Below are 13,596 nucleotides of genomic sequence, written 5' to 3' on the forward strand. Positions count from 1 at the left end.
ACAGTTCGGCCAACATATCCGAACCTCATTGAATTCAGTGGGAGGCAAAATCAAATGCCTAGACAACACCTTCAGGGGGAGCAAAAAGCTGCCCAAAAAGCTCAAATTAGTGGCATCAATTTACTCCCAATATAAATTTTATATTGGCGCAGAAGTCAAGCATGGGCCATGCATGAGACAGGGTCTGAGCAAGCATTTACAACTTGGAATTGCAGTTTCAATGAGGACCAGGTGGTTAAGGGAGCAGTGTAAGCCTTCACTGCTGGGAGCCCTAATACCTCCAATTTTTTTTTCCAGCGCAAAAATCAGTTTCCTACAGTACTATTGGTAGAAAAACATAAGGAAAGTAACACAGGCAGTTGACTGAAAGTAAGTGCAGGCCTGTATATCTGGGAGCACTACTTCTACAGGCAACACACGAAGAAGACCCAACTTGGATTCTTCAAGTTTCAAAAAATTACTGTCACAAACCACTAAAGTGGCATCAATTTCCCCACAGTATAACAGGCCTCTGACACACCTTCCAATACAGGCAACCTACCAAATGGAGACCCAAAACTTGGAGTCTTTACATTTGAAAAAATTGTTAGTAATATCAGCAGCAGTAGCAACAGCAGGCACAAAAGCCACCACAAAGATGGCACAGACTGCAATAATGCGAGATGAATGCATGACACTAAAAACTACACCATCGCCTAAGTCTGCGACTAGAGTGCAAAAGTCATTGGAGATCCATGGCTTATTCCTTTTGATGAAAGATAGGTGGGATATGCTTTCAGGAGACAGACGGATGTGCTTATCCATCAGGACACCAACAGCAGCGCTGAAGACACGTTCTAAGAGAACACTGGCTGCCGGGCATGACAAAACCTCCAAGGTGTGACAGGAGAGCTCATGTAATTCTTCCATTTTTGAAGACTAAAATGCAAAAGGGTCCAAAACCCCTGCTCATGGCATTGATATTGAGCTCCAGATACTCCTGCACCATCTTGTCCAGACATTCACATGTCAGACTTGTACTCTGTTGTGCTGATGCACGGGCTTATGCCACTGACACTGCTACTGCTAGCTTTTTTGCGATGACACCTTGATGTTCACAGGGTTGGACGTCTATAACTGGGATGCACACTGTGTGTCTCACTGCTGTCTTGGGGAAAACCACTCTTAAGATTGTATACAAGTGTGTTTCGATACTCCAGCATGTACGCGTCCCTTTCCGGGGTGGCCGGAAGCATCTGGCTAAATATACTCTTGTACTAAGGATCTAAAAGAGTTGCAACCCAGTAGTCAACACTATTTCTAGCCCTAAGAATACAGACATCATGTTGAAGATAGTTCAGCAAGAAGGCACTCATGCGTTGGGCGCTTCCATGAAGTCAAAGTCCATGGGGATCATTATCCTCTTCTTCTCCTGACAGTTGTGCATCCATCACCCCGTCCTTCTCCATTTGTTCCTCGGTTCCTACACCATCACTAACAGCTTTGTCTGGTACTATGAGCCCCGTCAATTGCTGTAAGACACCTTCCCTGCGAGAAGACAGTTAGGAAAGTCTTAGTTACTCACCGGTTAACGGTATTTTTCGGAGTCCATGACAGCACCACCTGAGAGAGGGGATCCGCCCTTTAGGAACAGGAAACCTACAGATACAAAAGGGTGGCACCTCTCCCACGCATCAGTTGGATTACAGAGCACAAGAGGACTTCCAAGGTTAATGCATGATTTATGTACAGTATTCTTTACAATTATAAACTTTTATCACCAGTGAGCATTTACAAGAAATAGACGTGCACACCCCAATTAAACTAAAGGGAGGGAATATACGGGTGCTGTCATGGACTCCGAAAAATACCGTTAACCGGTGAGTAACTAAGACTTTATTCGGTCGTCCATGACAGCACCACCTGAGAGATTTACAGAGAGTAATATCAGCTTTAGGGAGGGACTACAGCCTGCAGCACCCTTATACCAAAAGAGAGGTCTGTGGAAGCACCCAGGTCTAGCCTATAATGACTATAAAAGGTGCTCGGAGAGGACCAAGTAGCCGCCTTACATATCTGGTCAATGGAGACTTCTGATCTTTCGGCCCATGAGGTCGCCATGGCCCTGGTGGAATGCGCCCTCAGCTTCTCGGGTGGCGACCTGCCCTTTGAGGTGTATGCTATTGAAATCGCCTCTCTAATCCAACTGGCTAGTGTATTTTTTGATGCCCTACAACCTTTTCTGGGGCCTTGATGAGAGATAAATAGGGCATTATCTTTCTTCCAGGGATCGGTGACTGTCAGATATTCTGTGAGGCCTCTCCTGACATCCAGGGTGTGTAGTTTCTTTTCCTTCTCGTTAGTTGGATTAGGGAGGAAGGATGGAAGAACTATTTCCTGTGTCCTATGGAAACTAGAAACTACCTTCGGCAAGTACGCTGGATCAGGTCTAAGTATTACCCTTTCCTCTTTGAACTGTAAATAAGGAGGACACCTAGATAAAGCCTGGATATCGCTTATTCTGCGGGCTGATGTTAGAGCTACCAGGAAGGCTACCTTGAGGGACAGGTTTTTTAGGGAAGCCGACGAGATAGGTTCGAATGGGGTCTCCGTCATAGCAGTGAGGACTAGGTTCAAGTCCCACGGCATGAATCTATCCTTCATTATTGGCCTGGATCTACCTGCCGCCTTAATGAACCTGCTTACCCAATAATTACCAGCGATGTTACAGCTAAACAGGGCCCCCAAGGCTGACACTTGTACTTTAAGGGTACTGGTAGAGAGCCCCATGTCCAGACCTTTTTGTAGGAACTCTAATATCTGCATTATAGGCGCTGAATCCCCAGCGACTACTCCTGAGTTTTGAAGGAATTTTTTCCAAATTCTGACAAATTTTTGTGGTAATGATTTTTCTACTCTTAAGTAGGGTGTTAATTAGGTCTGCGGAGAAGCCCTTCTCTTCTAATAATGACCGTTCAAACTCCACGCCGTCAGATGTAGGCCAGCCACCTGAGGATGGAAGACTGGGCCCTGGGACAGGAGATCCGGGATGTCTGGCAGAACCCAAGGATCGGACACCGACATGGTCCTGAGGCATGAGAACCATGCTCTCCTGGGCCAAAATGGAGCGATGACTATAACCCTCGCTCTGTCTTTCCTGATTTTCCTCATCACCAGGGGTAGAAGAGATAGGGGAGGGAAGGCGTAGGCTAGTCTGAAGTCCCACTTTATCAGGAAGGCATCTACCGCCAGAGGATTCTCTCTGGGATTTAGGGAGCAGAATTGTTTCAATTGCCTGATGTCTCTGGTGGCGAAGAGGTCTACCTCTGGATATCCCCACTTTTGAACAATCAGATTGAATATGGAGGTGTTTAGGGACCATTCCCTTTGCTTTAGCTGATTGCGGCTTAAAAAGTCTGCCGTGATGTTGTCTCTTCCTTTTATATGCAACGCTGTTAAAGATAGAAAGTATTGTTCTGCTAGATGGAACAACTGCTCTGCTACAATCATCAGGGGTCTGGAACGGGTCCCGCCTTGGTGATTGATATATGCCACGGTGACCTGATTGTCGGAGAACACTCGCACGTGATGGCCCTGTAGATACACAAGGAGCTTTTTAGCCGCCTGTTCTACTGCTGTCAATTCTTTTAGGTTAGATGACATTCCTAACTGATCATGTTGCCATTGGTCCTGGACTAATTTTTCACCCATATGAGCTCCCCAACCGTAAGGACTAGCATCCGTGGTGACTATGCGGGTTACGTTATACTCCCAGGGCACCCCTTTAGACAAGTTATCCTTGTCTAACCACCACTCTAGGGACTCCCTTGTGTTACGGGACAAGGTTAGCTGACCCTCCAAGTAACCCCCAAGGACTTTTTGATGTAATAAGACCTCTCTCTGTAGTTTCCTTGCATGAAACTGGGCCCACTGGACTGCCGGGATACAGGCCGAAAGAGAGCCTAGAAGGGACATGGCTTTCCTGAGGGACATGGTGGGGTTATTGGAGGCGTTCAGGATCTGATAATGGAGGCGAACAAGCTTCTCCGGAGGCAGACGGCATTCCTGTTTTTCAGAATCCAGGGTTAGGCCCAAGAATTGTTGGACTTTCATTGGTTGCAACCGAGACGTTTTGACGTTCAGCAACCATCCTAACCATTCTAGGGCAGACATTGCCTTTTGTAGCTGTTGTAAACAATGATTCGCCGTTTTACCTACAATAAGAAAATCGTCCAGGTAGGGGATCACCAGAATGTTCGATTCACGTTGATGGGCCATGACCTCCGCTATTACTTTAGTAAATACTCGGGGAGCGACAGCCACTCCAAAGGGGAGGGCCGCATATTGGAAATGTCGAATTGACCCATCCAACTGAACCGCCACTCTGAGAAACCGCTGATGGCCTGCATGGATGGGTATATGGTAGTATGCGGCTTTTAAATCTAACACCACCATAAAGCAGTTTTGGAACAGCAATTTTATTGCAGATTTAATTGTTTCCATTTTAAAAGGACGTATGACCAAAAACTTGTTGAGGGCCTTAAGGTTTCGTCGTGGCCTGTTTTTGCGGGCGCTCCTGCGCCTCGTCCTGCTGGTCTAAGGGGGCTTCCGTTGTATCCATTGCTGGGGCCTTCAGAAGCACCCCAGCGGCGTCCCCATCTGCCTTATATATGGCCTCCTGGTGTCCGGGTCAGCAGGCATCCTGCCATAGCACCACCCACCCGGCCTTTCGCGCTACCTCCCCCATGCTCCGGCCCCCCCGCCTTACCCGGGTCGCCGCGCGACCCCCGGACAGGCGTGCACCCGCGGCGCGCGCCGGAGGCCGGCCGGCACCCGACTTCCGGTATCGGCGCTATCGCTCCGCCCCTTCCGCCGCGTCACTTCCGCCGCTCACCAGAGCCCTGCGGGAGCGCGCGCGAAGGAGCCGCGCAGCGCCCCTGCTCGGAATGCCCCAGCCCCCCCGCGCACGCCGCCATGAGCGCCGCCAGGGGCCAGCACTGACCGGGAGGACCGGGCCTGGGGAAGCGCAGCAGGACCGGGGCATACATACCAGGTGCTGGCGTTTCGGAGACGGCATCCACCGGACCCCTGCTCCACCTGCTCCGTCCACTGCCGTGGTGACCTACCCGGCCCCACCGTGGCGCTTCCAGGGACCCCGCACTGACCGAGGTAGGAGACCCCCTCGCTACATGGGTCGGTCAGCCGGCCTGGGTATTCAACGACGACTCCATGACGGACGATCTGTAGAGAGTCCTGTCCTCTAGGAACAGGAAACCAACTGATGCGTGGGAGAGGTGCTACCCTTTTGTATCTGTAGGTTTCCTGTTCCTAAAGGGCGGATCCCCTCTCTCAGGTGGTGCTGTCATGGACGACCGAATAAATTTGAGATATTGTTATTCCTTCCACATCCTCCTCTGCTTCCTCCTCTTTCTCTGGAACCACCACCTCCTCACGCAGACTATTGAAATTGTGCTTCAGCATGTAGATGACCTGAATAGTTATACTGATGACTGCATTGTCCATTTTAGTAGCCATTTCAAAGCTGTGCAGAAGGGTGCAGAGGTCCTTCATCTGTGCCCACTTCATAAGCGTGATTTGCACCACATCCGTACTGCATGGTCCTAGGCTATGCAAAAGGACATGCTGCACCAGGGCTTGTCGCTGTTGCCACAGTTGCTGCAAAATGTGCAGAGTGGAATTACACCGTGTAGGTAAATCCCAAATCAAACGGTTAACCAGTAGGCCGAAAATCTCTGTAGTAATGCAAGTCGATGACCTGCGGGGTGCGATCGACGAAAGTGTGCACACAGAGACTACATAAGGATGGTATGAGTCCCCGATGTCCACAGATGGGGGTTGTGCTCACAGCCCAACACCGTGCGGCCCTCCAAAGAAATGCCACCCCACACCATTACTGATCCACTGCCAAACCGGTCATGCTGAAGGATGTTGCAGGCAGCAGATCGCTCTCCATGGCATCTCCAGACTCTGTCACGTCTGACACATGTGCTCAGTGTGAACCTGCTTTCATCTGTGAAGAGCACAGGGCGCCAGTGGCAAATTTGCCAATCCAGGTGTTCTGTGGCAAATGCCAAGCATCCTGCACGGTGTTGGACTGTGAGCACATCCCCCATCTGTGGACGTTGGGCCCTCAGGCCATCCTCATAGAGTCAGTTTCTAACCATTTGTGCAGACACATGCACATTTGTGGCCTGCTGGAGGTCATTTTGCAGGGCTCTAGCTGTTCTCCTCCTGTTCCTCCTTGCACAAAGGCATAGGTAGCGGTCCTGCTGCTGGGTTGTTGCCCTCCTACGGCCCCCTACACGTCTCCTGGTGTACTGTCCTGCCTCCTGGTAGCACCTCCAGCCTCTGGACAGTACGTTGACAGACACAGCAAACTTTCTTGCCACATTTCGCAGTGATGTGCCATCCTGAATGAGCTACACTATCTGAGCCACTTTTGTGGGTTGTAGAGTCCGTCTCATGCTACCATGAGTGTGAAAGCACAACTAAAATTCAAAAGTGACCAAAACATCAGCCAGAAAGCATTGGTACTGAGATGTGGTCTATGGTCCCCACCTGCAGAACCACTCCTTTATTGAGGGTGTCTTGATAATTGCCAATTTCCATCTGCTGTCTCTTCCATTTGCACAACAGCATGTGAAGTTGATTGTCAATCAGTGTTGCTTCCTAAGTGGACAGTTTGATTTCACAGAAGTTTGATTTACTTGGGAGTTATATTCTATTGTTTAAGAGTTCTCTTTATTTTTTTGAGCAGTGTATATTATTATAGGTTATAGGCAATAGCATCTGTGATGAGACGTTGATCCAGGTAACTTATCTGATTGCTGTATATCAAGTTGGCAAGGAATTTTTCAGCTAATATGGAGTCAATAGTTTCTGCCCCAGGAGATTTTTGCCTTCAAATGGATCAACATGATACCATAGGTTGAACTCAATGGACTCTAATTTCAACCTTAAAAACAATAAACTGTAAACTAAAGTATAAAACACAGAAGACATACTATGTAATTCAAAGTTCTATATAAGGTTCTTCTTTGTTAACTGATCCATTGCTAAGAGCCTACGAATAACAAAAGTCAAGCACCTAACCTGATTTAGTGAAGAAAAAAAACAGATGCTACTAAAATGCAACTTGCATGACACCATTTCATTTATGGATCAGTTAAAAATGGAAGAACTCTAGATGAAAAACTGAACTACAAAGTATTTCTTCCATATTTCATCAATCTTACATGAATCTCCCTAGACTTTAATGGCCAAGTCTGATAAGGAAAACTAATGAGAATAGGTCATGGTCTGAGTCTCTTGGACTGGTAACACAGATTTGTTTTTAAAATGGATTTGTGTATAGATCAATGAAGATCTATGGGTCCGTATGCTGTCTGAGAAAATAAAGGACTGCACACTGATGGGTAACATATATGTGATAGGCAACCTCAAGGGCAGATAAACAGAGGAAAAGAATTCAAACTCACAATATTTATATATAATATTTTATAAACGTGTGTGATAATATATTAACTCAAAAATGTGGTTGAACCAATCCCCCTAACAAAGGATGGCAGACCATCCGGTATATATGTAAAAGAAAAATGACTCAAAGATGGATGGAAATAAAATCCCACAGGGTAAAAAGATGTAAAAATTAATATAACACATAAAAAATATATAAAAAACACACACACACATATATATATATATATATATATATATATATATATAATAATTGATAACACAATATTTAAGTATAAAAATGCCTTTATTGAAATATTGGCACAGCAAATAAGTGCATAAAAAAATATATTGCTAATGTGGTTGTATATTTTATTATATGTATGGAAAATGGAAAAACCAATCCATAACAATAGGCTTGATTTAATAAACCAGGTAATAAATAAAGTGACACAAAAGGTATAACAGAATAAGAAAAAATGTGTGCTCAAAGTGCAAGAGTGCAACTATGTAATTCAAAGTTCTATATAAGGTATCTATCCCCTGACGAAGGAGATTTATTTCCGAAACGCGCGTCGGGGCGCGTTTAAATACAACCCGCACAGCGTCATTTGGCTTACAGGTATTTTATACATTGCACTTTGGTTATTGAGGTTTTGTTGCACATTTTTTAGTGTGATCTCAATTTTTGCACAGTTGCACTCTTGCACTTTGAGCACACATTTTTTCTTATTCTGTTATACCTTTTGTGTCACTTTATTTATTACCTAGTTTATTAAATCAAGCCTTTTGTTATGGATTGGTTTTTCCATTTTCCATACATATATTGCTAATGTGGTTGTATATTTTATTATTTTTTTTTATGCACTTATTTGCTGTGCCAATATTTCAATAAAGGCATTTTTATACTTAAATATTGTGTTATCAATTTTATATATATATATATATATATATATATATATATATATATATATATATATATATATTTTATATTTTTTTTATATGTTATATTAATTTTTACATCTTTTTACCCTGTGGGATTTTATTTCCATCCATCTTTGAGTCATTTTTCTTTAACCTCAAGGGCAGAAAGATTTAAAGAGAACCTGTCATCATGATCATCCATGTTAAACTAAAGGTATGGGCAGATAGGTGAAGTCATACTGATTTAATGCATACCTTTATTGTAAAAATCTGCAGCCTGGTTTTTGTTAAATCATTATGATAAATTTTGGTTTCCTCTGTGCTTCGGGGAGGGACTTGCAGACGGGATTGTGGAGTGGGTAGGTAGGGTTTTTGGCTCAGAGAGCTCGGCCACGGCCCCTCCGCTATCTCTGTGGAATTCATCATTATGCATTCATTTAAATTTTGGACTGGGTCCATCTTAGGTGTGGGCGGTGCTCTTGCTGATGGTGGTCTTCGTGAGAATGGTCCCACAACAGGTGAAGCAGAGTGACATCTTGGCTCGTCATTATGTGTATGGGTCATCATTTTTTGTGTGCAGGGTGATTATAACAGACATAGCACAAAAGATTTCCTTACCTGTTCTGCACCATGCTCATGGTCATCCAGTCTGAAGGATAGACATTCTTTCCAATAAGGTCTTTAAACATTATAAATGTCTCCATCAAAAAGTCCTTGAAGAAATTGAAGAAAATATATAAACTATATTATTATATACTAGCTGAAGAGCCCGGTATTGCCCAGGCATAGTAACTAACTGTGGTTAGTTATAACAAATTAGAATGATTAAATTGCACATAAATTGTCGCTGTTGAACATAGCAACGCTTCCACACTGGTACACGGAACACAACCGGCCCCATTTTGTTGAAGCAATTTTTTTTAACACAATATTAACCTATTAACAACTGCCAATATGACTTTTAATAGTGACAGTTAAGGGGCCTTATTCCTCCTGCACCTCATGCTGCTTCTTTTTACACAGCCTCCTCCTGCACCTCACGCTCTTCTTTTATACACAGCATTTTTCTGCAGCACAGCTTTTCTACTTTAAAGTCGCCTCCTCCGGCCTCACCTCACACTCCTCTTTCATATACAATTGGAAACACTTGATCCAGAGAGAAATTGCACTAATTGCAATAAAGTATACAAAGCTTACATCTTCTGCAGCACCAATTTTCTCCTTTAGACCTAGTTCACATGTTATTTGGTTAGAATTTTTACCTCAGTATTTGTAAGCTAAAACTTGGAGTAATACAATCATAGGAAAATTATATTAGAAACACGTCACGACTTCTGTATTTTTATCCCACTCGTTGTTTTGGCTTAGAAATACTGATCAAATACTGAACATGTGAATATGGCCTTATACACAGCCTCCACCTGCAGAGCCTCACTCTTCTCTATACACAGCCTCATACTGCAGCAGAACCTCACTTTTCTCATTTTCCCATCACACCTCTTCATTTTCACCTCACGCCTCTTAATTTCACCTCACCTCTAGTGTTGAGCGATACCATCCGATACCCTGAAATATCGGATCGGATGGTATCGGCCCGATACGAAAAAAAGTATCGGGTATTGCCGATTCCGATACCGGAAGTCCCATTCAAGTCTATGGGACTTCCGGTATCGGAATAAGAAAAACCCTTTTCTGTCCTTGTACAGCCTCTCGGGGGGGGGGGTGTACGGACCTTCCGGGGGTCTGTGCCGACTGACCGGGGGTCTGTGCGGACTGCCGGGGGGCTGTGCCGGCCTGCCGGTGGTCTGTACCGACTGTCCGGGGGTCTGTGCAGGCTGCGGGGGGCTGTGCCGGCCTGCCGGTGGTCTATACCGACTGTCCGGGGTCTGTGCAGGCTGCGGGGGTCTGTGCAGGATCGTCCGATGGGACTACAAGTCCCATCGGGCGACGCCTGCAACCATGACAGTGATTGACACATTAGCCGGATGATGGGACTACTATTGTCCCATCATTGGCTAATGTGTTGAATGTACAAAAAAAATAAAAAACATGCTACATACATGCTACATACATACTACATACAAACTACATATATACACTACATTCATACAACATACATACATACTACATACATACTACATGCTACATACATGCAACATACATACTACATATATACCACATGCATGCAACATGCATACTACATATATACTACATGCAACATGTATATATGCATGTTGCATGCATGTAGTATATATGTTGTATATGTATGTTGCATGCATGTAGTATATATGTAGTATGTTGCATGTAGTATATATGTTGTATATATGCATGTTGCATGCATGTAGTATGCAACATATATACTACATGCAACATACTACATATATACTACATGCATGCAACATACATATATACAACATATATACTACATGCATGCAACATGCATACTACATATATACTACATGCATGCAACATACATATATACTACATATATACTACATGCAACATGCATACTACATATACAGTGGGGGAAAAAAGTATTTAGTCAGTCAGCAATAGTGCAAGTTCCACCACTTAAAAAGATGAGAGGCATCTGTAATTTACATCATAGGTAGACCTCAACTATGGGAGACAAACTGAGAAAAAAAAATCCAGAAAATCACATTGTCTGTTTTTTTTCATTTTATTTGCATATTATGGTGGAAAATAAGTATTTGGTCAGAAACAAGCAATCAAGATTTCTGGCTCTCACAGACCTGTAACTTCTTCTTTAAGAGTCTCCTCTTTCCTCCACTCATTACCTGTAGTAATGGCACCTGTTTAAACTTGTTATCAGTATAAAAAGACACCTGTGCACACCCTCAAACAGTCTGACTCCAAACTCCACTATGGTGAAGACCAAAGAGCTGTCAAAGGACACCAGAAACAAAATTGTAGCCCTGCACCAGGCTGGGAAGACTGAATCTGCAATAGCCAACCAGCTTGGAGTGAAGAAATCAACTGTGGGAGCAATAATTAGAAAATGGAAGACATACAAGACCACTGATAATCTCCCTCGATCTGGTGCTCCACGCAAAATCCCACCCCGTGGGGTCAGAATGATCACAAGAACGGTGAGCAAAAATCCCAGAACCACGCGGGGGGACCTAGTGAATGAACTGCAGAGAGCTGGGACCAATGTAACAAGGCCTACCATAAGTAACACACTACGCCACCATGGACTCAGATCCTGCAGTGCCAGACGTGTCCCACTGCTTAAGCCTGTACATGTCCGGGCCCGTCTGAAGTTTGCTAGAGAGCATTTGGATGATCCAGAGGAGTTTTGGGAGAATGTCCTATGGTCTGATGAAACCAAACTGGAACTGTTTGGTAGAAACACAACTTGTCGTGTTTGGAGGAAAAAGAATACTGAGTTGCATCCATCAAACACCATACCTACTGTAAAGCATGGTGGTGGAAACATCATGCTTTGGGGCTGTTTCTCTGCAAAGGGGCCAGGACGACTGATCCAGGTACATGAAAGAATGAATGGGGCCATGTATCGTGAGATTTTGAGTGCAAACCTCCTTCCATCAGCAAGGGCACTGAAGATGAAACGTGGCTGGGTCTTTCAACATGACAATGATCCAAAGCACACTGCCAGGGCAACGAAGGAGTGGCTTCGTAAGAAGCATTTCAAGGTCCTGGAGTGGCCTAGCCAGTCTCCAGATCTCAACCCTATAGAAAACCTTTGGAGGGAGTTGAAAGTCCGTGTTGCCAAGCGAAAAGCCAAAAACATCACTGCTCTAGAGGAGATCTGCATGGAGGAATGGGCCAACATACCAACAACAGTGTGTGGCAACCTTGTGAAGACTTACAGAAAACGTTTGACCTCTGTCATTGCCAACAAAGGATATATCACAAAGTATTGAGATGAAATTTTGTTTCTGACCAAATACTTATTTTCCACCATAATATGCAAATAAAATGAAAAAAAAACAGACAATGTGATTTTCTGGATTTTTTTTTCTCAGTTTGTCTCCCATAGTTGAGGTCTACCTATGATGTAAATTACAGACGCCTCTCATCTTTTTAAGTGGTGGAACTTGCACTATTGCTGACTGACTAAATACTTTTTTTCCCCACTGTATACTACATGCATGCAACATGCGTACTACATATATACTACATGCATACTACATATACCACATGCATGCAACATACATACTACATATATACCACATATATACTACATGCATGCAACATATATACTACATATATACTACATGCAACATACATACAACATATATACTACATGCATGCAACATACATATGTACATTGCATGTAGTATATACTACATATATACTACATGCATGCAACATACATATATACTACATATATATTACATGCAACATACATACTACATACATACTACATATATACCACATGCATGCAACATGCATACTACATATATACTACATATATACTACATGCATTCAACATACATATATACTACATGCATGCAACATACATACTACATATATACCACATGCATGCAACATGCATACTACATATATACTACATGCATGCAACATACATATATACTACATATATATGTAGTATGCATGTTGCATGCATGTGGTATATACCACATACAGTTGTGGCCAAAAGTATTGACACCCCTGCAATTTTGTCAGATAATACTCAGTTTCTTCCTGAAAATGATTGCAAACACAAATTCTTTGGTATTATTATCTTAATTTAATTTGTCTTAAATGAAAAAACATAAAAGAGAATGAAGCAAAAAGCAAAACATTGATCATTTCACACAAAACTCCAAAAATGGGCCAGACAAAAGTATTGGCACCCTCAGCCTAATACTTGGTTGCACAACCTTTAGCCAAAATAACTGTGACCAACCGCTTCCGGTAACCATCAATGAGTTTCTTACAATGCTCTGCTGGAATTTTAGACCATTCTTCTTTGGTAAACTGCTCCCGGTCCCTGATATTAGAAGGGTGCCTTCTCCAAACTGTCATTTTTAGATCTCTCCACAGGTGTTCTATGGGATTCAGGTCTGGACTTATTGCTAGCCACATTAGAAGTCTCCAGTGCTTTCTCTCAAAGCATTTTCTAGTGCTTTTTGAAGTGTGTTTTGGGTCATTGTCCTGCTGGAAGACCCATAACCTCTGAGGGAGAGCCAGCTTTCTCACACTGGGCCCTACATTATGCTGCAAAAT

General features: G+C 43.6%; 1 protein-coding gene across 1 annotated transcript in view; it reads right to left on the reverse strand.

The window, feature by feature from the left end:
* DOCK2 (dedicator of cytokinesis 2) overlaps positions 1-13,596 on the reverse strand; it is a 1,017,649-nt gene that overhangs the window by 467,982 nt on the left and 536,071 nt on the right. Inside the window, exon 29 of the mRNA XM_073573729.1 lies at positions 8,998-9,092. Within this exon, the coding sequence (XP_073429830.1) occupies positions 8,998-9,092 (95 nt within the window). The remainder of the gene's footprint in view (positions 1-8,997; positions 9,093-13,596) is intronic.

This window comes from Dendrobates tinctorius, unplaced genomic scaffold, assembly GCF_039654945.1.
Source record: "Dendrobates tinctorius isolate UK_male_01 unplaced genomic scaffold, ASM3965494v1 ptg000036l, whole genome shotgun sequence".
NCBI lineage: Eukaryota > Metazoa > Chordata > Amphibia > Anura > Dendrobatidae > Dendrobates > Dendrobates tinctorius.